Genomic DNA, 27,715 nt, shown 5'->3' on the forward strand with positions numbered 1-27,715 from the left:
TTTCTAGGATGTTATTTAATGATTGTCACAATTGTGAATTACCCAACATCAATCTTTGAAAGTATATATATACTCAGACATGCTTGTGGATGGCAGAAAGAATTAAGGTTTTTGTTTTTGTTTTTTAACAAAGCAAACTAACACTTAAAACACTCCCACAGCCTGCCAATTTCAAACCAGAACACACGCACACACTGAATTTACATCACTAACCTTTACAATTTTGTTTACTTTGGCTGAGGAAGTTGGAGGTGGAGGTGTTTCTGGGCTGGGTTCAATTTCTTCATCAGGTACAAGGTCAGGGTTAAGTGAAAAGATGCTCTCCAAGTCAATCTGTTTTAAAAACCACATGCATTTGACAATTAAGCTTTTATTTTTCAAATAAATTCACACAGAGAATATTAAATAATTTTAGCCTAATGAATGGTACTGCTTTGAAAACTAGATTATCTAGAATTATAACCCTCATATATTTAAATAATCTCTCTTAAGATTGCATTGTGTGGTCTTGATTATATGTCCAATCATGTAAGATGCAGGAGAAATCTACCTTTCTTTGAGGGAAGTTTGTTAATCACTTGAAAGTTTGTTTTTTTTTTTGAAAGTTTTTAAAAGAACGATAAAAAAATACATGTATTATATAAAAATTACATACTTTTGTTTTGTTTTATATTCGAAACTTGATTACAATACTAGAAATAAAATTTTAACCCAGTGATCATACCTCTTTGCCTTTTGTATCTCCATTTTCTATCCATTCAACGGTTACACTTTCATTATCTTCATTTAAAGATGTTACCATTGCTTGATGAATTCGGCCTAAGTGGGAATACACATTTTTAAAATGGCATGAATTATGGAATGCCTAAACACTGTCAAATACAATTTTATAATTTATAAACTATTAAAAGACTATCATACTACTTTTCTTACAAAGGATTTCCACAGACTTTCAGGATTAGGGTATGAAATTTGTCCACAGCACCATAAATCAATTTGTTACTCGTCAAGACCAGGAACTCAAGAAATTGGATTATAAAGTTTATTTTCAGCATATATGATAAATGGTCACAAAGTGGGCATGAAATCCCTGAAATTTTATACTGTTAAACAGTTATAATCATCAGAAAGTTTCCTTACTATGTGCCAACAATGACTCTGTAGAACACAGAACAAAAATTCATAAAGCAATTTTCAATACTATACTGATACACTTTTTACTTAAAAATCACTATCATATACTATACAAATTAATGATATTAATTTAAAATTACTAAAGAAAGGAATTCAAGACCAAAAAGGTTGGGAAATGCTAATCTAAAATGTTCTTTTTTTGCATGTTGCCTATCGAAATCCATTCTACACTTTATCTTCTCTGATCACTCCAGTATTTACCATCTATAGTGAGGACATTATATGTAATGTATTAAACTTGTTTTCCGTCTCTTAATAGATTGTGGATCTGGTACCTGTAACTGTAGATCAAAGTAATTATTTTTAATTATTATATAGTATTCCATTGTTTATCACAACTTATTTAATACCTACTGATGGTCACTTAGGTTACTGCAATGAATACTATTCTTGTACATTTGTCATTATTCACTTTTTAGATTATTTCTTTGGGAAAAATTCCCAGAAGAAGATCAATAGGTTATACGTGAACAATGGGGCGGTGTGGGGCGCCAACCCTACGCACCCCCAGTCGAAAATCTGCATACAACTTTTGACTCTCCAAAAATGTGGTTGTCCCTCAGTACCTGCAAGGGATGAGGTCCAAGACCCTTCCCCCCCACCCCAGAATACCAAATCCCCAGATGCTCAAATCCCCTACATAAAGTGGCGCAGATAAATGCATACAGTTGGCCTCTGCATTTGCGGACTCCCAAACACAGATCAAAAATAGTACAGATATTTAATGATAAAAAATCCATGTATAAGTGGACCAGTGCAGTTGAAACCCATGTACATACTCAAGGGTCACATGCATATATAAGTATATACACACATATGTATGTATGTTTTTTACTTATTTCATCTGTTTCCATCTTGATTATTAGTCAAGTAAGGATAGAAACTATTTGTTACAATCTGCCTCTTCAATATTATCTAATAAAATGCTAAACACATGGAATTTTCATATGTATTCCCTAAATGAAGTCCTCGGAGCACCTTAGAACAATTTATAGCTCTTTAAATAAAAAACGCAGATACACAGTACATAAAACAAATGACATTATTATACTAACAAGCATATAGTATCTTTAAAGAAAATATGGACACTAATAATTTTGTAAGTAGTTATGTATAAAATTACTGTCAATCACTATCTTCTCTATATGGGTTATAAAACTCTGAAGAAATAAGTGAATATAATTTTGTTTCAAAAATTCAAGTATTGAAGATATAAGCGTACTCTCAAGTAATAGGTTGTTGTTTTTTAAAAAACTATACTATGTACTTACTGGCAATCTTTCTACTGACATACTAATTTTAACAACTGCATAGCACTCCATAAAAGGAATGTACCACAATTTAATTATTCCTTTACTAAGAGTAATTTAAATTGTTTCCAACTGTTTGTTATTAAAAGATGTTGCACTGAGTATGAATGTTTTCATAAATAAAACTTCTAGAAGCAGAATTAATGAATCAAAGAAACTGAAATTTTGATAGACATTCCAAAATTGCCCTCCATTACCCTTCCCATCAACAACAGGACCTATTTCTCCACACCTTCATGGAAATTGAACATTATTTAACAATTTTTACAATACTGATAAACCAGATCTTTCTGAGGCTACTACTTTCTAAGTATGTATATGTCAGAGACTGGGTCATTTAATCTACATTGGTTCATTCACTATAACAAACGTATCTAGGAAGTACATATATCCATTTTTAAAATGAGGAAACTGAAGCTCAAAGTTATACAGCTAATCAGTAATACAGATTTAAAAAGATTTAAACCATAGTCAGATACAAAAGCTGCTACTATCACTACGCTTCTCTACTCCTCTATATTAAGCTGAAGAAGACTATGTAGCGTAAATGGCAAATACCCCTGCAAAAATTTATAAGCTGTACAATAGATTCTCAACCCTCATGTACATAAAATACTCTTAGGGAGCTTTAACAAAATAAAATGATGATGCCTGAGTCTTACCCACAGATAATGCCATTTCTTATCAATTTCTATCAATCACCTTTACCTTTTGCAAACCATCAATGCCTTGTCCCAGATTATTGCAATTCTCTCCCAATCAGTCTCCTTGCTTTTACCTTATCTGCCTTCTGTGTATTCTCCATAGAACAGTCTAAACATTCCTATTAAAACTAAGTCAGATTATATTATTCCTTTGCTCAAAACCTTTTAGTGGCTCCCAATCACGTTAGCGAACTTGTTGCAACAATGTTGCTAACCTTTTTTGATATCAGAGGGATTATTCTTTATGAATTTGTACCAACTGGACAGTTAACCAAGGTTACTATTTGGAAGTGCTGAAAAGGCTGCATGAAAAAGTTAGACGACCTGAACTTTTTGCCAACAATTCATGGCTCTTGCATCATGACAATGTACCAGCTCACATGGCACCATCTGTGAGGGAGTTTTTAGCCAGGAAACAAATAACTGTATTGGAACACCCTCCCTACTCACCTGCTCTGGTCCCCATTGACTTCTTTCTTTACCTGAAGATAAAGCAAATATTGAAAGGAAGACATTTTGATGACACTCAGGACATCAAGGGTAATACGACGACAGCTCTGATGGCCATTCCAGAAAAAAATCCCAAATAGCTTTGAAGGGTGGACTAGGCGCTGGTGTCAGTGCACAGCTTCCCAAGGGGAGTACTTCGAAAGTGACCACAGTGATATTCAGCAATGAGGTATGTAGCATTTTTCTAGAATGAGTTCGCGAACTTAATTGTCCAAACTTGTATATAATAAAGCCCTACACGATCTGACCACTCATTACCTCTGCAGCCTCATTCACGCCTGCCTATGGTAATTGTCCATTTTACTGACTGATCCCTATCTCACACAATACTCCATCTTCCTCCTAAAAAGTTCTAGATGGGTCAAGGACTTACATGTGAAAGGCAAATATAAAAGCAACTGAGTAAATAGTGGTGCCATTAACTGTGGTAAGTGGGACATTAGAGGAGAGGCAGGTGCTGGGCATGGAGGGAAATGATGAGCTGGAGTCAATGGAGGGGCTTAAAAAAAGAAATGGGAATCTTCCCTGCAATTTGACTTGGACAGAAATTGGGTAAATAACCAGTAGAAGTGCCATGTATTAGCTGGGTCCTCTGGGAAGCAGATGTTGAGACAGGAGGACAAGAGGTTTATTGTGAATGAGAAGAGGAGGAGGAAACCAGACTGGGCATGGAAAACTTTCAGCTCATGATGCAGATCTGAAACCTGTGAAGGAGAGGGGATATGAGGTTGTTGAAGAAAGGAGCACAGATTGGGGTTTCCGTGCAATTACCAATAGATATAAAAGCAGGATTGAGCAGAGAAAGCCTAGACCTTGATGCACAACTGACAATGTGGTGGCCAACCCAGCAAGGAGTCCAGAACAAAGACGGTGATGAAAGGAGCCCCACACTGGGCCAAGATGGAAATACCCTGGTACCCAACTGTCCTCACTCACTGCTGGAGGTTTGCCAGGAAAAACAAGGCCTCAACTCAAAAGCTAAGGAGCCCGAAGGTATTAACAGCTGGAGGCTGTCAACTCAACGCACTCTCTAGAGCTGAAGAAGTACTTTCTTAAAGGAAGATACAAGCAGTACACCTGAAAAACAGAGAGTGGACCCCAGAGAGACCTGAGCTGCCTGCTAGTCACCATCACAACCTAGGAGGAGCTGCCACTGTTTGCACCAAGCCCCCCACATGCATCACCATCTCCACAATATGAGTAGTGAGGCTGAGACCCAGCAGCCACCCTTCCCCACCCCACCACCCCCAGCAGCCTCCCAAAAGTAACACCCACTGGGGGGGACAAGATTATTGCAACAAAGATTTTAGGGAAAGTGAAGTGTTTTAATATAAGACATCAATATAATTTCAGCAATAGGAAATGACCCCCAAGAACATTTGTACCATAAAGAATAACTTCCAGCAGGAAATCGAGAGGCAGGGGTTGAGGCTGTTGGAGAAAGGAGTACAGATAGGGGTTTCCACACAATTACCAACAGAATTACAAAAATGAGAATGGGGGAAATCAGGTGTTTGTTCCAAAAGGCAAGACCTACACCACCTATACTGTTAGGCATCTACCACAATATTCCAACTAGATGTGTGAGAAAAGGCAAACCAGTGGGACAAAATCTGTATCAGGACTGTTAAGTTACAACTTCACAGGGACCTCAACCTCCAAAAATAGCCTAGAGAGATTAGCAATGAAGACAAAGAAACTCAAGGAGCTAACACACACAGTATCAGTGGCCTTCTCAACACTGCTACACCCACAACTTCCATTACCAATGCAGACGCCCAGAAAGCCTCCCGACGCAAGAAGCAGAGCCAAAAGCAGCTGATCCACTAGTTAAGACTAAGCTCTAGGTTTAGTAGGCAGGATTGAGAAAATGTTGGCTTATCTCTACCATGGTCCAGGTTTGCTCATGCAAGAAGAAATAAATACGAAATTTCAGCAGGAAGAAATGAGTAAGTTTGGAGCTAAATGAATGAATGAAGTCTTACGTGTTTGCTCTCTGCCAGTGGATTACATTACCAGAAGTATCTGCAGTGCCTATGCAGCATGGACTTTTTATTTTTACCAAAAGATGTCTCTCAAAAAAATTTTAAGCCTAACTTTTCCCAATATGCCTTTAAAGTTTTTTTAAACAAATTGTTTTATGTGTGGTTCAGTTAAGATATACTCAAATACTTCATTTTTAAACGCAATAAAAATTTATAATTTGATTTTCTTCAAAAGTCAAAAAGTAAGCACCAGTTAACGCGGGGGTGAAATATTAAAATAAAAAGAGGGAGAGATATATGAGATTTTTCAAAGGAAACAAATCATTAATTTCATGATTAGGTATAATAGGACAGGTTTGAGCCTGGTTAACTGGGAAAATGACAGTAGTGGCAGAACAATGAGATATTTTATCCTATGTGTCAGTTGTTAACAGGAATCACGCACGGTGTTAAGAAGACAACTACAGATATAGAAGTACAGCTCAGAGACAAATCAGAATTGGAAATATCTTTCCCTAGAACTTGGGACAATCTTCCCACATGGCTTTCTAAATACCACCCTACTTCTCTGGTTTGAGAAAATTCCTGTACTTCATCCTCAACAACATTCTTCTTTGACTCTCTGATTCCTCATTTACTTTAATATGAATTGTATCATATATACTTTTACATTTAAAAAACAAATAGAGCAAACACCTGTGTACCCACCGCCAGCCAGGTTAAGAAACAATTACCCCTGAAACCCTGTATGTCCCACTTCTTAGGTGAATCGCCCTCTCCCTCTCCTTTTCCCTGACACCAGAAGAGACTATCATCACTATTCTGTTGAGATAATCATACTGTGGCTTTTCTTTATAGTTTTACCACTCATAAATGTAACACACACAAAACTCTAAATAGTTTGCCTATTTTTAAACTGTGTATAAAACGGATTGACATTGAGACTTGCGCAACACTATTTTTCCAAGATACGTTTATGTTGTTGTATATAACCAGTTCACTCCTTTTCACCACATATGAATATGCCAAACTTTATCGATTTTTGTGTTGATGGACATTTATGCTTTTCTTATTTGTAACAATGGCGCTATAGGCATTCTTATACTCATACATGTGTACTGACATAAATATGCAAGAATTTCTCTGGGATATATATTAAGAAAAGAAATATATAGAATACACATGAATAACTTCTAGTTAGTGCCATGTTTCCTATACTAGCTGTGCTTGCAATGATTTATAATCCCACTAGCAATTACTTCACATCCACAATATTTGTAATTTCTCTCAATGAGGTTGTGCCCATTTTAGTGTTTGTTGGCCATTCAAGCCTTTCCTGTATTTGTCTTTCCTCTTACATCTCTAAAGAAATTCTCTATATAGTCTTGGTATTAATTTTTTGCTATATGTGTTCCAAATATTTTCTCCAAAGTTTGTGGCTTATGTTTTCACTTTCTTTATGGTGTCTTTTGATGACTTGAAGCTCTTAATTTTAGTGTAGTAAAATATATATTTGTCAATTATATATGGCTTTTTATGTCATTAAACTCTTCCTGAGAGTCTTACATTTTCTACTAAAGTTTTACAAAGCCTTTTATATTTAAGACTGTAACCCACTGTAATTTTTTTTTTTTAATTAAACACCTCTCATTATTTATTTATTTATTTATTTTTTTTTTAAGATTTTATTGGGGAAGGGGAACAGGACTTTATTGGGGAACAGTGTGCACTTCCGGGGCTTTTCTGCAAGTCAAGTTGCTGTCCTTTCAATCTTAGTTGTGGAGGGTTCTGTTCAGCTTCAAGTTGTTGTTCTTTCAGTCTTAGTTGTGGAGGGCGCAGCTCAGCTCCAGGTCCAGTTGCCATTTTCTAGTTGCAGGGGGCACAGCCCACCATCCCTTGCGGGAGTCGAACCGGCAACCTTGTGGTTGAGAGGACGTGCTCCAACCAACTGAGCCATCCGGGAGCTCAGCGGCAGCTCAGCTCAAGGTGACGTGTTCAATTTTAGTTGCAGGGGGCGCTGCCCACCATCCCTTGCGGGACTCGAGGAATTGAACTGGCAACCTTGTGGTAGAGAGCCCACTGGCCCATGTGGGAATCGAACCGGCAGCCTTCGGAGTTAAGAGCACGGAGCTTCAACCGTCTGAGCCACCGGGCCGGCCCCCCACTGTAATTTTGATCTGCATGTATGGTAACACAATTTCCACTTTCTCCCCAATGGAAAACAAATTGTTCCAGTAACACTTCCTGAAAAGCCCTCCCTTCTCCTACTTATCTACAACACTACCTGTCAAATTGAACCAAAATTACACTTCTTAATTATTATCATAGCTTTGCAGTAAATCTTGCTATCTGGTAAAATAAGGCTTCCGTCCTTATTATTCTTTAAGAGTTTCTTTGATATTCTTTGCCTTTTGTATGTTTGTATAAATTTTAGAATCAGCTAGAAAAGTTCCAAAAAATCAAATAAACAATAAAAAACCCCACCTGTTAAGATATTGATTGTAATTGCATTGAATTATTCTACTTTGGATTTTTATATCATTGATCAAGAGTAATACTGGCCAACAGTTTTTCTTTCTCATATGAACCTTCTTCTGGAATAGTGTAAATTTAGAATTATGTGAACCTTGAGTGTTTGGTAGGAACTGGTTAAAACCATCTTGGCTTAGGGTTTTACTTGTGAGAAGGTGCAATTTCCTTAGTAATTATGGGATTACTGCAATTTCTATTCTCAACTGTTTTGATATTTCTCCAGATTTACACAAGTTTTCACATGCTGGGCATGAAGTTTGTTCATAATTATGAGGAATGCCTTTGGCATCTGTAATAATAACTTTTTCATTCCTAATTTTTCAACCTTTTATGATAAATCTCACCTTTGTCAATTTTGTCTTTTCCAAGAATATACTTGGTTTTGTTGAGCCCTTTTATTGTGTGTTATTAAATACTGAATTACTGCTCTTATTAGTATTTCTTTCAACCTACTTTGGGCATATTTTGATGTTTTCCCCCTAAATTCTTAAGATGGATGCTTAGCTCATTCATTATTATCCATTTTTCCTCATAAGCAATTAAAGCTGCACATTTCTCTCCAAGAACTGCTTTAGCAGCATCTTACAAATTTTTACATGTAGTTTTATTGTTCAAACTATTTTCTAATTTTCTGTGTTGATTCTTTGACTCTAGGTATCCTGTTAATGATTTCTAAAAGTGAGACATCTGACCAATCGGAATAGATAAAGCCACAAATAATTGCTATGACTTTCCCAGTGCACAGAGGCTGAGTATTACTCCCTGTATTTACCTTAATTGCACTGGACTGCCTCCCTCGGAGAAAAATTTCCTATAAACCAAGCTCCAGGGAACAAATCAGCTGCAACTGCTGACTTTAAAGAGGAGCCACACAAGTCTGTTTTCAAACAGTGAACCTGATTCTGACTTTTTAATCCCTATCATCCTAGGAATTTGCAATCCTTGCCAGCTCAGCCCTACCCATTTCTTAGTATTCCCAATCCATTTCTGTTCCATAGTGGTATCTTGTTCTTGAGCTCAGCTATGCCTTTTTGGTTTTCTTTCATGTATCTGAAGCAGAAAGATGCCAATACATGAACTTCATTGTACTATTTTGATCAGAAGCCCCAATCCAGCTTTGAGTCATACATCGTATTTTTAGAAAATGGGAGATTTGAAAACTATAAGTTCACACTAATATATAAAACCAACACTATTATATGAGGTCTGACACTTAAGTTCGTGAACTCACCCTAGAAAAAGTGTTACATACCTCAATGCTGAATATCATTAATCACCTTCGCAGTACTCCCGACACCAGCGCCTAATCCATCCTTCACAGCAATGTTGGAACTCTTTTTCTGGAATGTCCATCAGAGCTGTCATTGTATTACCCTTAATGTCCTGAATGTCATCAAAATGTCTTCCTTTCAATATTTCCTTTATTATCAGGTAAAGAAAGAAGTCATTGGGGGCCAGATCAGGTGAGTAGGGAGGGTGTTCCATTACAGTTATTTGTTTCCTCGCTAAAAACTCCCTCACAGGCAGTGCCGTGTGAGCTGGTGCATTGTTGTGATGCAAGAGCCATGAATTCTTGGCGAAAAGTTGAAGTCATCTAACTTTTTCACGCAGCCTTTTCAGCACTTCCAAGTAGTAAACTTGGTTAACTGTCCAGTTGGTACAAATTCCGAATAATCCTGGTATCAAAAAAGGTTAGCAATATCGTTGCAACAAGTTCTCAGACCTTGCATAAATTATAACTGCTAGTTTCAAACTGATTTTTTTGAAACTTAAAAATCTAGAGACCTACATAAAAGCTTTCAGCTTTATTTCAACCTACTTGTAAAGATAAATTACAGTGTAAAAAATGTCATCTGTTAAGAGCAAAGAAAAAAAATACTTGCAAAGAGTTTGGGAAGTACGTCTCCCCAGTCATTTCCCATAGAAGACCTCTGGGTTTTTAATATCCAAACTTCATAAAACTTCTCTCTCAACGCAAGACATTTTGGCCAATGTTTATATAGGAAAAGATTTATATATGTATATGCCAAAACTCAATTCACATTTTAAACAAAAGAGTGTGCAAGAAAAAAGTTCTGAGTTACAATCCAAATATAACTGATGGTCAGAAAATAAAGAAGTATGCCAAGTTATCAAAATGTAGTACAGGATAATGCTTGCATCATATTCAGTGTGAGCCACTTTCTGCCACTGCGTGCTTGTCCTGAATGTATTTCCACAGCTTCTCATATTTAATTAGTCATTGTTTTGCCTAGGATGGAATGAGTCCCAAAATAGTTAAGAAAATGCTGAAAGAAAACACTGGAGATGGACAAAAAGCAATTATAATATGAGAAAAGATTTTTACTGCATATAAACTGACTTGTTACCCTTATTCATTATGTTAAACATGATAGTATTTTACTTACACAGGTGCGATCAAAAGATACGGTGAATGTTTAAATTTTAAAAAATTATTACAGTAAAAGACACATTGCCATTAATCCCCCTCAAAATAACTCCCCTTCGCTTCAAACACATTTATCCCATCATCCTTGCCACTTTCTGAAGCAGTTCTGGAAGTCCTCTTTCTTTAGTGTCATTACTTCATCCTACACCATGAATACGCTCTGTGTCACACATTGCCTCTGGTATGGCAATTTCCTGTCAAATAAATACATTACAGTGTGTCCTCATCCACCTTATTCACCGGACCTGGCACCATGAACCATGAGACTTATCTCTTCCCCAAAGTCAAAATGATTCAGGACATCGAGGCAGCTACGACAGTGCACCTAGACACTCACGAAAGAGGACTTCCAGAACTGCTTCAAGTGGCAAGAATGATGGGATAAGTGTGTTCGAAGTGAGGGGGAGTATTTTGAGGGACATTAATGGCAATGTGTCTGTTACTGTAATTTTTTAAAATTTAAACATTCACCATATTTTTTAATCATACCTTGTTCGTACGTAGGTGATTGATAATGTCAATTACACTTTCAAAATTGGTTAGGGAGTTTGGGTTGATAACTACCATGGTAATTTTTTCCCATTTAAAATAAAGGCAAATAGGCTCCCAAGCAGCATTTTCATACACAGCATCTGATTTTTAGGAACAGATTATGACCTTAGTGGGTGATGACTGTATTGTTTAAAAACAAGATACTCATAGGTTTCTGCTTAGTGAGAATAGACTTTTAAATACAATTGTCATACAAGAACCATCTTACGATGGCTGCAATTTTAAGAAAAATCAGTCTCTATTCACCCATTTTTAACCTAAAAAAATGGCAATTTCATATGGTTCAACCCAAGAGAAATGTAAATTTCATGCCAAATTTAAATGTCAGGATAATTTATAAAAATATTCTCTGCCAAATCATATCATATACATATAAAATATTTTGAAATCATAACCTTTATTTCAAAGGCATTTTACACTTAGTTCATTTTACAAAACTATCTGTACATAATTTGAGTTTCCAGATTTTGCTATGGTGAAATCAAACTAAATAGTTCAGATCTCAATTTTTTATTATTTGTTAGTATGTATTAAGATAAATTATTTTTAAAAAATAAAAAACCCACATATGACTGAACAGAAGAACGTGAATTCAAGCCACCTTTGCACCAGTGAACAAAAATAACAAATATATAGATTTTATATTTCTGGACTTTCTAATCTTTAAAATTAAGACAGTTACTTTAGATTGCTATTAATGCTATTTAACTTGCCATAAAATCTCATTTATTTATTCATCTGTCAAAAACAAGTTTTACATGTTGACAACTGCCTTTTGGTCTTTGAAAACAGGATCCTATTATATGTTTCCTAGTTCACAGCTGAATTCACAGCAGCTGTGAGGCTAAGAAATGCCAGCAACCAATTAGGCTGGCATAAACCTTGTCTAGCATATAAAGTATAATTTGGTTGCAAATGCAGAAGAGCCAAAATAAAACAGCAAAGAATACTTAATAAAATATCGTTACGAGCATTTAAAAGTGTGAATATTTAAAATGCTAACAAATATATGTTTTATTAAAAGGACACAGTGGTAGAACATTAGGAAAAATATGAAAAAGAAACAATCAATTCTTTTCACACTAACCCTATTTTTTAAAAAAGCAGTTTTTGACATAACTTAGATTATAAACTCCAGTTTTTTTTCTATTTCTAATTACCCTACTAGAGTTGTGGTATGAGCATGTATGTGACAAGTCTTCCCCAAAAGCAAACATTATTTTTATCAGTTCCTCTGGAGCTGCTTCTATGAAATTTTCTTTTCATACTTCTAAAATAGTAAGACTTTAATAAAATTTTCAAAACCAAATTATGTATGAATAACACGACTAAAATAATTAGTGAAAATAAACTTGAATTGTAAGATTGTTTACAATGGCTATTTCGAAACCTTTTGAAGTTAAAATCTACTGTTTTTGTTTAAAGTTTAATTTGACAAAAATTAATGCTTTATAAATATTACTTTAAAAACTACTGAATTTTTTTGCATAAACTGAAAAAACTTGTAATCATTAGTCATTCGTGTGTATATAGCCATGTAATAAAAATACAAAAATCCAGTTTATATGCTAACAAATTAAAATATAAAGTACCCCAGTATATCTATTGATAAAACTTCTAGTAACCACCTCAATTTTCAGAATACCACTTCATAATTTGAAAGGCTTTTTTATTGACTTTTTAAAAAATGGTAGTAAAATCTGGTTTTTTTCCTTTTGCATCTTCGCAAGCGGGGACTAAGGAAAAGCAAGGATCAATATCCATTCTCAGAAGAACAAAGAAATAAACATTGCTGAGTTATACAATCACACACTCAGAACAAGTGCTCGGCAGAATAATGTTATTTCCAGAGGGTGAGTAAAATATATATGCTTACTCCAAGTAGTTGGTAAATAGACATCTGAAAGAACCAGTATCTTCCAAGTCAGTTCCTACCAGAAGAGAATCTTGATAAATTATCTTAAAACAAACTCACCTCAAAACTTGTGGGACTTCATATCATGTGACTGATTAAAATCTGTCTTAAATAGGTTTCTCATTTTCTTAAGTTTTGCATAAAATACTACTCTAGTAAAATAAATCAATTGTATATTTTGTTATAAGAATCAAGTGCCAGTGTAGAATGCAAACTCAAAAATTTGAGTGCATCTTTCCAAGTAGTCACAGCAAAACATGTTATGTTAATTAGCTTTTGTTGTCTATGGTTTGTTTTAAATCTGTCTTTTAAAACATACACTTTTCTTCATCTTATTAAAAAGTTCCTAAAAGGATGCTCCTTCAGGAACATGAAAATAATCCAATGGGAAAAAGTTGGGAAAATGAAGATTGCCAAAATGGTGCTTTAAAATTGAAAGACTAACTATGACAGTCAAAGGACATTACTAAAAGCATTACTCGGAAAATGAAAAACATCGTTAACAGCGCAGTAATATCCACAGATTACTTCTTGTCTTGCCAACTACCTCAAAGTTTATAATTCATTATTTATATTCTGTCCAACAGTAAACGTCAATCTGTTTCTAGATGCCACTGACCAGTAAATGAGGACAAAATAATCTGGTGATTTGTTGGAGATCATTACAGGCGATGCAGCAGAAGTTAAACTCCCAAACTCCGATACCCAGGTTTTGTTAGGTAATCTAAGCAGCCATGAAAAGAATCCTTAATGAGGACGATGTAGGCGTCACATCTTCTTCAATAACTTTGCTGGAACAAGAAGCCATTACAGAAGGACATAAATAACGCCTCAGCTGACCGGGTAACAGTGCTGCTGCTGTTTAGTAAATCCCGGTGGAATGTCAACTTTGTCAAACATAGAGACCTTTTTGTTTTGGTTTATCACATTAAGATGTTACTGTTTATAACTAAATTTTAAAAGTTCTAGCATTTCTCTTCTTAGACTTTAAACAAAGCTCAAATTGTGACACAAGAGAAAAATGGGTCTGATATGGCAAAGAATTTTCATGAATACAACTTAGAAATGAGACAAACTTTATTCATATTGTAAACACACTACAAATTTTCAAATTCTTACCTCCTCTGTCCATTGTTTCGAAAAGGGAACTGAAAAATTAATAATGCTCAGTTTCTCTGGGGCGACAGGAAAACTTCAAATCTTGTTGGGGTTTTTTGTGATGATCAAACCACTGCACACTAACAATTTGGCAGAATTATCATTTAGAAGAGCGCATTGTGCAGCTATTTAGAAAATGTCCATCCTGAAGTTGCACAAGGTTAATAAGAAAAGTGTCATAAAGGGGCCATGATCCCATAAAAAATTTTTAAATCACTGTAGTTTCCTGATATTCTGCATATTTGGGGTTGGGACAAGAGAGGATTTAAAAACTTCAAAATCACTAAAAAAAGAACATAAAAACTGAATTTCTAATATCATAATAAGTTATATGATTAGGATTCCAACTAAAGTACTGAAAATGTTAAGAAAAGCATTAAAAAACTTCATAAAGTTTAACTAAAGGTTAGTAACTAAATAAATCTCAACACGTTTTAATTAAAAAGCCATTCTTCATATCTACATTCCCCCAGGTGACAGAATATCTGAAACATATCTTTATTCATTGCTTGAGGAGTAAAATATTTGCTATCTAGACTACAGAATTTTACAAGTGGTATTAAACAAACATGATGTTGTTGACAGCCCAAACTTTTTTACTATATGTGCTGCCAAAGCAAACACTAATCCCAAATTTCGAGAACTGCCTTTCACAGATGTCCTGCTGGATATATTGAGCATTGCTCCCTGGCTTAAATTCTTATTTATTCCAAAGGGAATTCCAAGCCAATACAGCTGTGCGATTCTGTGACCTTTTCATAGCTACACGTAGATATCATCTTCTCTTATGCTTAAATACATCCTAACAAGAGATAGGGATCTTTTGGAATGTTTTTCAACAGTTCTCAAAAGCAGTATCCTAGGCAATGCAGACTTGTACATATATATCTACTAACAAAATTTAAACGTAACTCAAATAGCTGCCAAAAACATTATAAAATATTCAGCTATTCCAGTTGGTTTACAGCTACCCTCCTAACTTTCACGAGAGAATTTAAAGCCTGAATTCAGGTGACTGGGTGCAATAAATGTTTAGTAAAAGTTGCAGACATGGTAATGAAGATACCAAGCTGACTGATAACGTCAGAATCTTACAACAAAACAAAAAAAACCTCACTGATAAAGAGGCTAAGCAATCTGAATATTCTACTGAGATGAATCTTACTTTATAACACTTTAGAAGAGAAACTTGATACTGTCTATAGAAACAGCAGCATATGCCAACACTAATAAGAAAAAAATCCCTAGTATTGAAACGCTAGCCAGTTTATCTTTCTGTCTTCCAGGATAACGGAACAGCTTCCCTGGAAACTTTAAAGGCTATAAACACATCATAAGTGATTTTCAAAAACACATATTCTGAAAAAATATTTTGTCACCAGAAAAGGAAGAATATGGGAAATGCCTGTCTAAGCCAAATATTAATGATACCTACTCTTAAACACGAAAAATAACACTGCTAGACATAGAGGAAGTCTTAACTGAAAATGCTAAGGTTGGTCATACTAGTACATTAAACCAGTCATCACTGAAAATGAATTTTAAAAGTCACATTCTTAACTACTACACAAAAATTCATTCCTTTGTGCATTACTGTGTTGCGTGGTCTTGAACAGCAATGCAGGTTCAGAACATTGAGCCAGAACTTTTCTGCTATGGACTTAATTGTATCCTCCCTCCCCTAACTCATATGTTCAAGTCCTAAACACCAATGGGATGGTGTTTGGAAATGGGGGGCTTAGATGAGGTCATGCGAGTGAGGCCCTCATGATGGGACTTGCGGGTTTATAAGGGGAAGAGGAAGATAATGTCTCTCTATCATGTGAGGACACAGTGAGGAGACAGCTGTCTGCAAGACACGAAGAGGAGCTAACCAGGAACCCTATTAACCATCACTCTGATTTTTGTTGGACGTGTCAGCCTCCGGAACTGTGAGAAATAAATGTCTGTCTGTTGTTTAAGCCACCCAGTCTACGGTATTTTGTTATCCAGCCCAGGCAGATTAATACATCCTTTTTCAAATGGCAAACGCCATGATCAGGCAATAGGAATACAAAGATGAATAAGGTGCATTCCCTGCCCTGTGCCAAAATCCCCACCACTGAATGTCATGTCACTACTTCCCCCCAGGAGTTTGTCATCACAATCTCTGTCCCACTCTACCTGTGGAAGCCTATCAGCGTAGTGACTCTGAGCCAGAGAAATTTCTGCTTTCAATGCCTGGCCAATGTAGATTAAGAGAATAGATGATCACTCCTTTAAGCACTTTTACCGCTAGGGTAAAATATGGAACAGCAAATTCAGTGTGGCTACAGCAAAAGGTATACAAAGAAAAGTAGAGCCATAGAAGCTCACTGTGGAGAAACACGCTAAAGTCAGATTATGAGTTTGGTTTTGTACATTTAAATTTGAGGTATCGCCAAGACTTCTAGTGGAGACATCAGTATCTCCATATATACAGTATATATCTGATATAATGGGGACAGTACAGGTTGAAGATAAAAGCTTGAGAACTGTTAGCATACAGAACATGCATTCTCAACAGGGGGCAAAAATCAGCACCTTGGAAGGGCAGAGTTTAGATATTACAATGGTTTCTGCACCCCCCCAAAGGGCCATAGCACATAAACAAATACACAGTATACGTGATATTAAAATTTCATGGGTTCATCAACAGATGAATGGATAAAGATATGGCATAGACACACACACACACATACACACACACACACACACACACACACACACAGAATATTACTCAGCAATAAAAAAATGAAATCTTGCCATTTGAGACAAATGGATGGACCTAGAGGGTATTATGCCAAGGAAAATAAGTCAGACAAAGACAAATACTTATGATTTCACTTATAAGTGGAATCTAAAAAAAAAAAGAATAAACAAAACAGAAACAGAGCTATAGAGAACAAGCTGCTGGTTGCCAAAGGGGAGGGAGGGATATAAGCAGGTGGAAAAAAAGAAAAAAAATGGATACATAAAATTTTGCGGGAAGGTGTGATTATGGAAAAAAACATGTTTAAAATGGTTATTTGGAGAGGAGCAATAATGAAAAGGGGCCGGAAAAACTAAATATAAATAGTATTTAAGGCAATGAAAGTAGGTGTGATCATCAAGTGAATGAGGGTAGAAGTCCTGGTTTTCAACGTAGAGGTCAAGGAGATGAGTTACCAGCACAGATCAAGAAGTTGCCAGAGGAAAAGAAAAATCAGGAGAGTAGAGTTCAAGAACCCAAGTAAAGAAGGTATTTCGAGGAAGAGAATGAGACAACTGTGTCAAATGCTGTTAACAAATCAAGTAAAATTTAAGAGCAATGCCTAAAACGCAAAGTGGAATCAAAGTTTTGTTTTCTTTTACATGGAAGAAGAAATAATAGCATTCCAGTATGTTGATGGAAACGATTCAATAAAGAAGAAAATATTGATGATGCAGCACAAAGAGAGAACTAATGAAGTGGTAACTTTGGGCAGGTAAAAGGGTATAAAAATCTAGTGTACAAGAGAAGGAAAAAGGCCTAAAATAGGAACAGAAAGGGTTTGTGCATGGCAAAGGAAGGAAGGCAGAGTTAGGGGTGCAGATATTGGTAATTGGGTAGATGTGGTAGACTTGTAGTTTTTTTCTGGTTGCTTTTATTTCTGAGTAGTAAAATGGCAAGCAAGGTCGTCTACAGAGCATGGGAGAGCAAATCAACACTAAGAATTTTGAGAAAAATCAGCTAGGACAGAATGAAGGAGCTAGAGACATGACTGCTCATTCAAGGAAAGTAGCCATGAATTTAAATTGTGATCAGTCAGCATAACTGTTCCCCTTCCAATCAATTTTAAACAATCAAGAAAGGGCAAGGAGGTTTAAAATACATAAAGGAGGGTGGTTGGTTAGCTCAGCTGGTTAGAGCGTGGTGCTAGTAAAACCAAGGTTGCCAGATCACCCCACATGAGCCACTGTGAGCTGCGCCCTCCTTAAAACAAATAAAATAAAATGAAATAAAATAAAACATATAAAAGGAGTGATCTGGGGGTTTACCAGTCAAGAGAGGGACAAGGGAGTAGAATGTATACATATGATGTCGGACAATTAAGTTCGCGAACTCATCCTAGAAAAAGTGTTACATACCTCACTGCTGAATGTCACTATGGTCACCTTCAAAGCACTCCCCTTGGGAAGCTATGCACTGACGCCAGTGCCTAGTCCAGCCTTCAAAGCAATTTGGAACTCTTTTTCTAAAATGGCCATCAGAGCTGTCGTCATATTACCCTTTGATGTCCTGAATGTCATCAAAATGTCTTCCTTTCACTATTTCCTTTATCTTCGGGTAAAGAAAGAAGTCAATGGGGGCCAGATCAGGTGAGTAGGGAGGGTGTTCCAATACTGTTATTTGTTTACTGGCTAAAAACTCCCTCACAGACAGTGCCGTGTGAGCTGGTGCATTGTTGTAATGCAAGAGCCACGAATTGTTGGCGAAAAGTTCAGGTCGTCTAACTTTTTCAGGCAGCCTTTTCAGGACTTCCAAATAGTAAACTTGGTTAAGTGTCCAGTAGGTACAAATTCATAATGAATAATCTCTGACATCAAAAAAGGTTAGTAATGTCATTGCAACAGGTTCGCGAACTTAACTGTCCAACCTCGTATAAGGCACGGCTTATAAGGAAGCAAGTGAGGACATAAGGGGGAATAAGAAATGATAATAATAGGCTTACAAATACTGGTGGTGTCAAAAGATTAGTGGAGTCAGGATACTAGACAGAATATGCTGGAAAGACAGAGTGGTGACTGAAAAATGAGATGCTTAAAAACTGAGAATAAGGAGATACGGCATGGAGATGTCAGGGTATAGTGAATAAGGTCAAGGGCAAGCTCACTGAAAGGAAGGAAAGAAAGAAGTTCAAAGTTCGGAGAGGGTAGGGGTTTGGATGGATCATCTATATATGAATGTTGCAATTACCAAAAAATATGATAGGGAAAGGGTAGGAGAGAATAACAGTGAGTCAGGAATTCTTTATATATTTTGGATATTAACCCCTTATCAAATGCATGATTTGCAAATGTTTTCTCCCATTTTGTAGGTTGCCTTTTCACTTTGTTGATGGTTTCCTTTGCTGTGCAGAAGCTTTGTAGTTTGATGTAGCCCCACTTATTTTTGCTTTTGTTGCCTAAAAAGGGTGAATTTTATGTTACATCTTCACAATTTAATTGTGAATTACATCTCAATTAAAAACTAGTAGGTCACAGTAACAAGGGAGAACACAGGGAAATAGAAAAGGGCCAATGATGGAACTCTGGGAAACACCAACATTTAAGAGTTAGACAAGAAACAAGAACTTAGAAAGGGGATTAAAAAAGTTCAAGAAGTAGGAAGAGAACTCAGATAACAATCAAGTCCAAGGAAACAGTTTTTAAAAGCAAGAGGAGATAGACAAAAGTACTATAATTAACAAAAAAGAAAACAAGGATAATGTTCACTTTTACTAGTAATAATGAAAATTTAAATAACAATTCCTCGTTTTGCCTAAGAAAAGGTTTTTAAAAAACAACTTTATTGAGATATAATTCACATAACATACAATTCATCCACTTAAAATATATAATTTAATGGCTTTTAGCATATTCAGTATTTGCAACCATCACCACTGTCACTTTTACAAGATTTTAATCACCTCATAAAGATACCCGTATTCTTTAGATGTCACTCCATCTTTCTCCAACAACCCCATCACCACCGTCAAAAGCAATCACTAATCTACTGTCTCTCTCTATAGATTTACGTATTCTTGACATTTCACATAATTGAATGATATTACATGACCTTTTTCCACTGGTTACTTTCACTAAGCTAATCTTTTCATTGTTTGTCTATGTTGTAATATTCCATTTTATGAATAGACCACAATTTGTTTATTCGTCAGTGGATAGTAAAATCACCTTTTGGCTATTAGGAATAATGGTATGAACACTTATGTATATGTTGTTGTACTGACAGATGTTTTCATTTCTCTTGCATAAATTCCTAGGACATGGCATTGTTGTTTTGTTTGTTAGAGAAAGTTTTAGCCTCGCTACACAGCAAAACTGAGCAGAAGGTATAGAGATTTCCCACATGGCTCCTGCCCCCACACATACACGGCTCCTGCCCCCACACATACGCAGCCTCCCCCATCACCGACATCCCCACCGGGGTAGCACACTAGTAACTGATGAACCTGCAATGACACACGAGGTCTGACAATTAAGTTCGCAAACTTGTTGCAACGATGTTGTTTTACCTTTTTTGATATCAGAGGGATTGTTCATTATGAATTTGTGCCAACTGGACAAACCGTTAAGTAAGTTTACTATTTATTTGGAAGTGCTGAAAAGGCTGCATGAAAAAGTTAGACGACCTGAACTTTTCACCAACAATTCATGGCTCTTGCATCACGACAATGCACCAGCTCACACGGCACCATCTGTGAGGGAGGTTTTAGCCAGGAAACAAATAACTGTATTGGAACACCCTCCCTACTCACCTGCTCTGGTCCCCATTGACTTCTTTCTTTACCCGAAGATAAAGGAAATATTGAAAAGAAGATATTTTGATGACATTCAGGACATCAAGGGTAATACGACGACAGCTCTGATGGCCATCCCAGGAAAAGAGTCCAAAATTGCTCTGAAGGGTGGACTAGGCACTGGCAGCAGTGCACAGCTTCCCAAGGCGAGTACTTTGAACGTGACGATAGTGACATTCAGCAATGAGGTTATGCAGCACTTTTTCGAGGATGAGTTCATGAACTTAATTGTCGACCTCATATATCATAACCACTCAAAGCCCATTATGGTTCATTCTTAGTGTTATACATTGTACAGGTTTGGACAAAAGTATAATGACATGTATCCACAATTACAGTATCATACTCAGTATTCTCCCAGCCCTAAAAACTTTGTGTTTTGCCCACTCATCCCTCTTCCCACTCCCAACCTCTTAAAAAGGTGTCTGAAAACCTAAATTGCTGAGGATGTGAGGACACAGGTAATCTATTCATCAATGATGATAAGCTCACAATTCATAGTCAATATTCAATGAATGCTTGTTACGTGCCAGGCACTGACTGTATTAGATGTTAGGTTTACAATAGAGAACCAAACAGACAAGGTCTGTGCCTTCAAAAATATCACAGAAATAAATATACACAGATGGTGCACAACTTACTATGATCTGAACTATGATTTTTTGACTTTATGATAGTGGAAAAGAGATACACATTCAGTAGAAACCATACTTCAAATCGTGACCTTTTCCCGCTCTAGCGACGTGCAGTCTGCTACTCTCTCGGGAGGCTGGGCAGTGGAAGTGCCGCTGCAGCTCCCAGGCAGCCATGCAATCACCAGGTAAACGACCAATACTCTACGGTGTACTGTGTTGCCAATCTTTTGTGGATAGGAGTTTGTGTTTTTGCAAGTCATCATGTATACAAAATGCCATCTGTGTCTTCTGCTGCTGGTAAGAAGAGGAAGGCAATTACAAATCCTCCTCCACTTTCTACGGGGTTATGTCCTGATAACGTAAGTGTTCAGAGCACATCTGAGGTAAACCAGGCGAAGCTATAATGTTCGGTAGGTTAGGTGTGTTAAATGCATTTTCAGCTTACAATATTTTCAACTTACAATGGGTTTATTGGGACATAACCCCCCTCCCCCCATGTTGAGGAGTATCTGTACTTACAAAGTGTGACAACGTTTAAGGAAATGTAAAGTATCCTGAAAGAGAGTAAGAGAGATCAAATTTTGATTTGAGAGCCAGGCAAAAACCGTCTGAACAAGTACAGAAATAATATTGAAGCTGAGAACTAAAAGCAAAAATGTAGTCAGGCAGAGTGGGCAAGAAGAGAGTTTTAGGTGAATGGCAGTTTGTGCAAAGGCTCTGAAGTGAGAAAGTCACTAAAAAAGGGCCAGTGAGAAGAAACACTGGGAGCAAGGAGGTAAGTGTGCGAGACGAGACAGGAAAGGTAAGAACCTGAAAGGTCATGTTAAGGATCATCTATCTGTTCCAGTCCTCCAAACTCTTGATATACTGATAATCTTTCCTTGTTCTTTATTTTCAGTCTCATCTCATCCCTCTGGCTTATTCCCTTCAACTACAAATATGCTGATTTGATTTCTCTCCACTAACCAAAGAACAAGTTATTGGGTGGCATAACTATGCATCTTCCACTTCCTATATTAAAAGGAAAGCTCCACGCGAACACAGATTTTTGGTCCTCCCCCCCCCCCATTGATGTATCCTCAATACCTAGCACATTGCCTTAAAGTATTCAATACATATTGGTTGAATGAAAACACACAACATGCACCCTTCCAATAAAAGGCTGGTGTTTTGAAAAATTTCCTGGAATTAAGGAAATACAGAACAGTTAAAGAACAGAAGTAACCAGCTTTAAGAGATTAAGTTTATCAATTCTGGCCTCTATAACGAGGCAATCTACTTAAGTGTGTCAACCAACTATAAACTGATAGAAATACAGAAATAATCATAGCATAATTTATTAAACTATGTTCAGAATTTGGAAAAATCCCAATCTATTAGTAAGGCCGTTCAAGTTAAGTTAAAAACTATAATGCTTATTTTAAAAAAATTTTTAATTAAAATATCACTTTTCCTCATAATCAGAAATAACACATGATATCTTATTTTTCTATATTGGCTATCAACACTAGCACTTAAAAGGTTTTCATTATATATCTAGACCTCATAAACACTTTATAAATTAAACATGTTACTTTTTATGGGCCATTTAACTTCAAAAAAAAAACATCCTACAGGCACAGTATGAACTCCATAATCCAAGCCAGCAAATCTCAAAAACGTATGTTGCATACTGTGTGGACAAGGCTATGAGGAAACAGGCACTTTTACAGGTAGGAAGGTGAATTCGCATACTCTATGGAAGCAAATTGGCAAGAGCTATCAAAATTAAAAGTACACAATTCTCTGACCCAGAGATTCTAACTCTAGGACTTTATTCTACAGATACAGAATCGTATGCAAGAAATGACAAAAGTTCAAGATTATTCAATACAGTATCGACTGCATTGTGGCTATAGATTGAGAGCACAATTGTGGTAATATTTAATCACTAATACAATACAGCTACGAGAAAGAAAGAGGCCATTATTTACGTACGCAAAGGTTCTCCAAGATACCATTAACTGAAACAAAATTAAGAAGCACCAATGTGTACAATACAGCAACAGCAGGGAAAAGGTGTATGTTTATACATATCTGTATAGATACACGTATACAAACACACATTTGCTTGATTCACAATGCAAAACAAATACCTCTGCATGAATATAGAAGAACCTAGTAATACTGGTATCTCTTTGGAGAAGAACCAGGTAGCTTGGGGGCAGGAGGGTAGAGACTTTCCAATACATATCCTTTTGGAACTTAATTATTAACCATGGGACTATACTACTGTTCAAAGCAGGTAATTAAATTTAAAAACAAAGTTAAACATGTACATTAAAAGCAATGACACACACCTTGTCATGCCATACTCTTCATGATTGGAGGATGAACACCAGTTTTTTTCAGAATGTCAAAATTTGAATAGAAAGTAGTGAAAGAGGGGCAGCCGGAGGGCTCAGAGCGTGAGCTCTGAACAACAGGGTTGCCGGTTCAATTCTCACATGGGCCAGTGAGCTGTGCCCTCCACAACTAGATTGAAGGACAACGACTTAGAGCTGATGGGCCCTGGAGAAACACACTGTTCCCCAATATTTCCCAATTAAAAAATAAATTAAATAAATAAACAAGTAAATGAAAGAAAGTAGTGAAAGAACAGCACAGCCAGAAGTTCATGTAATCACTGGTTCAGCAAATACCGTGTTTCCCCGAAAATAAGACCGGGTCTCATATTAATTTTTGCTCCAAAAGATGCATTAGGGCTTATGTTCAGGGGATGTCAGCCTGAAAAATCATGCTAGGGCTTATTTTCTGGTTAGGTCTTATTTTCGGGGAAACATGGTAGATAATTAAGCATACAGAAACCTTGTGCTAGGAACTTGAGTCTGACCAGACAATAAAACAGATAACAGAACCCCATGAAGCGTTTGACAGTCAATAGAGAAAGCTTGGAAAACATAAAGCAGGGGACCCAGCCTAGTCTAATAATCAAAGAAGAATGGGATGTTTAATAGAGGCAAAAAGGAGCAACAGCAGGTAGCTCGATTCGGTAGAAGAGGCGTGTTCTCAGAGTTCAGGGTGCCTGGAGTGCCTCAAATCTCAAATAAGTGGCAAGAAATGAAAGGAGAGAGGGAGTTCAGATTGTCCAGCGTCTAGAGTAAGCTATTACACGTTAGAGTTGAGCTTCACCCTAAGGGCAAAGAGGTAGAGGAAGTGATCAAAAAGTTTTAAACAGGTGATCAGGGGTCAAATCCCTATGTCTGAAAGGGTACTCTGCATGAGTAATCTACACAAAGGTAGAGACACCTGTTAGGAATTTGTTGCAACAACACAGGCAAGACATAATGCTAGCCTGACCAAAGTTATAGCGGAGGGATGGAAAAATTGTACGGACTAAAGAAGTACTTCCGCAGTTAAATCAGGAGAACTTGATAGGATACGAGGTTAAGGATTCAAAGAAGACATTTAGGTTTCTGATTTGGGCAATGGTATGAATAAAAGTAATGAGAAGACGTAGATTTGGGGAGTGGGTGATGGGTTCAATATTAGACATGCTGAATTTGAGGTATTTATTTGACAGCCAAGTGGTAATCTATCAGATACACGAGCAGTACATGTCTGCAGCCAGCCTGGACTAAAGGGAAACATTCAGTTCACCCGGAGAGAGAATACTGCGTGAGAAGTACTGCAGTTAGGACCAAGTCCTGAAGGGCACTAACATTTAGAGGACAGAGAGGAAAAAGCACCTGCAAAGGTTAAGGAGAGGTCTGACTGGTAGGAGGAAAACAAAAGTTTGATTTACTTTTAATTTCGTTAAGAAATGGCTCTTAATGAAACCCAAAAGAGCACGTAAGATTAAAAGCAATGTATGGCTCTGTTAATAAAACCACACCCCAAAGAACACACCAAGAAAATACATATATAGTATTTAGGGCCATGTTGTAGCCAACTCTCAATTATCAGCTGTAACTGGGACAAAATAGTAAAAATGCAACCCATATATTATTCCCCAAACAAGCTCATACAACAGTTTTATAAAACTAATGATCACTGAACCTAGACAGGCCCCAAATTCGTCAATTATGCCAAAGGACTGCTAGCGAGTTGCTATAATCTGTTGTATTTTTCTGACAATAGAGCTGCTCATCTAATAAGTAGCGTCCTTTCACGTGATAGCATATGTACTTATCTAAACTTTTGCAAGTCCTGTGAGCAAGGAGGTTCTAAACTTAGGCAATGACAGAGAGACTGGGAAAGACCAGACTTTTTCAGAAGAAATTATAAAGCCACAGAACACTTGCATTGAGTGCAACAGCTATTTAACATGATGTTGTAACTGACATAATAATAACCTTTTCTAGGAAAAAGTCTTATATCTAGTCCCTCAAGGGCATCAGATGAAGGCACACATAATGGTCCTGCAGCATATGCTAGTAGGAGTAACAAAAACAGCTGAAGGCAATCTATACCATAGAAAGTAAAATGAACGCATTATTTCATTAATGTACTGACTTCCAATGCCTGGAACGTCCACAGCACACAAAGAATGCTAAAGGATTTGGAGTGCAGAGGGCTTTAGAGGCAGACAATCTATGTTCTAATCTCATTTTCTATTTATTTTATGTATGACCTTGGACAAATCAAATTCCTCATTGTAAAAATATAAGCTAGTTTTGATCAACAGCAGTATTTCATAAAAGAGCTATCTATAGTTAAATTCTAAGACATACCTTACTAATCAGTGCCTCTAGTTTGTTCCCATTTCCTAAAAATCATATAGCTAAATCAAATCACTACATCCATTTCTCTTTAGTGGTCCATAGTGAACTACAGGCTTAAAAGTACTACCAAAAAAGTTTCATGCTGTTTGTACTCTCAACTCACGTTTTACGACATGACACATAATTACATTTCATGCGCACATCTTACAGCAGGAAGTCCCTATAGTTCAACAAAAACAGATACAAATTTAAAAAAAAAAAAAAAAAAAACAGATACAAATTTGTTTAAATTCAACCCTGGGTGATCTCAGGGATGAAGCTTCTAGACAAACTGGACATTTATCATGACACCTGTATTATAGCCTCAAATGTCCATGGGCTGAAGTAAAGAAATGGGGCGAAGGCAGCTACGCATATCTGAATCCTCATTATAGCTCATTTAAAAATTTTGTCAGCAAACCCCAAATCTCTCATATTAGCCAACAGGCTACGCATAACAAAAAAGAGAAAAATTTACCTTAATCGCAACCCTATATGGTTGATCCTCATTATTAAATTATCAATTATTGTCATTCATTGGTCCATTATTTCAAGTGTAGCTTTGACTTTTAACAACCTACTAAAGTTTGCATACCCCCCTTTTAAAGCAGATTTATTTTTTTAGAGCAGTTTTAGGTTCACAGCCAAATTGCGCAAATGATACAAATTTCCCATATATTTCCTGTTCCCACATACCCGTAACCTCCCATAGCATCAACATCTCACACGAGGTATCTTGTTAAAATTGAACCCACATTGACATATCATTAATATCCAATGTCTATACATAGTTTACATCAGGTTTCACTCTTGGTGTTGTATCTTGCTTGGATTTTGACAAATGTGTAACATGTAGCCACAATTACAGGATCACACAGAATAATTTCATGGCCCTAAAAATCCACTGTGCTCTGTCACTTACCTTTTTTTAAGTCCTGATTTGCAAATAGCAGTTAAGAGATTCTAAACGCCAAAATGACATTCAGAATCTTTATGATGAAAAGGGAAGGCAAAAGCCAGAGCAGAAAAAATTAGGCCAAAAATAAGAGCAAAAAGTAAAGGAGAGCAGCTGCATTTCACAAATCAAAACACCTGACCCCTTAAAGAGCTGAAGCCTGATCCTTTAAGTACTGTTTTTCCTTCCCATTCCTTTCCAGGAATTCTGAGAGGGTCTTGGCTCATACACTATGAGTCTTCTTAAGTAGGCAAAGCAGGTAGTTATAGTCTAAGTAAATTCCTGATCAACATATAAACATTTACTGTAAATGACTCATACGTTAGCCTCACTACACCACATCCATGTATTAGGGCAAAAACGATAAACAGTCCAAGTTGGATGCTCTCTTTGATGTTACATTATACACAAGCTCTACAGCTCTCTATAGTGTATTCATGAATAGGATTAGCCTGATTAAGCAGAACTGAAGAGACTTTACAATCTACACTCAGACTTTCCAAACCTTAAGTTC

General features: G+C 36.6%; 1 protein-coding gene across 5 annotated transcripts in view; it reads right to left on the minus strand.

Annotated features, from left to right (window-relative positions):
* KIF2A (kinesin family member 2A) overlaps positions 1 to 27,715 on the minus strand; it is a 62,409-nt gene that overhangs the window by 26,308 nt on the left and 8,386 nt on the right. For 4 of the 5 annotated variants that reach the window (XM_019743703.2, XM_019743693.2, XM_019743674.2 and 1 more), the window contains exons 2-3: positions 725 to 819; positions 214 to 333 (exon numbers count right to left, since the gene is read on the minus strand). In XM_019743703.2, coding sequence (XP_019599262.1) covers positions 214 to 333; positions 725 to 819 — 215 coding nt within the window. Of the gene's footprint in view, positions 1 to 213; positions 334 to 724; positions 820 to 13,770; positions 13,790 to 27,715 lie in introns of those variants that run through there. The other variant, XM_074328907.1, reaches the window with a different exon arrangement.

Source organism: Rhinolophus sinicus, linkage group LG03 (genome assembly GCF_036562045.2).
Source record: "Rhinolophus sinicus isolate RSC01 linkage group LG03, ASM3656204v1, whole genome shotgun sequence".
Lineage (NCBI taxonomy): Eukaryota > Metazoa > Chordata > Mammalia > Chiroptera > Rhinolophidae > Rhinolophus > Rhinolophus sinicus.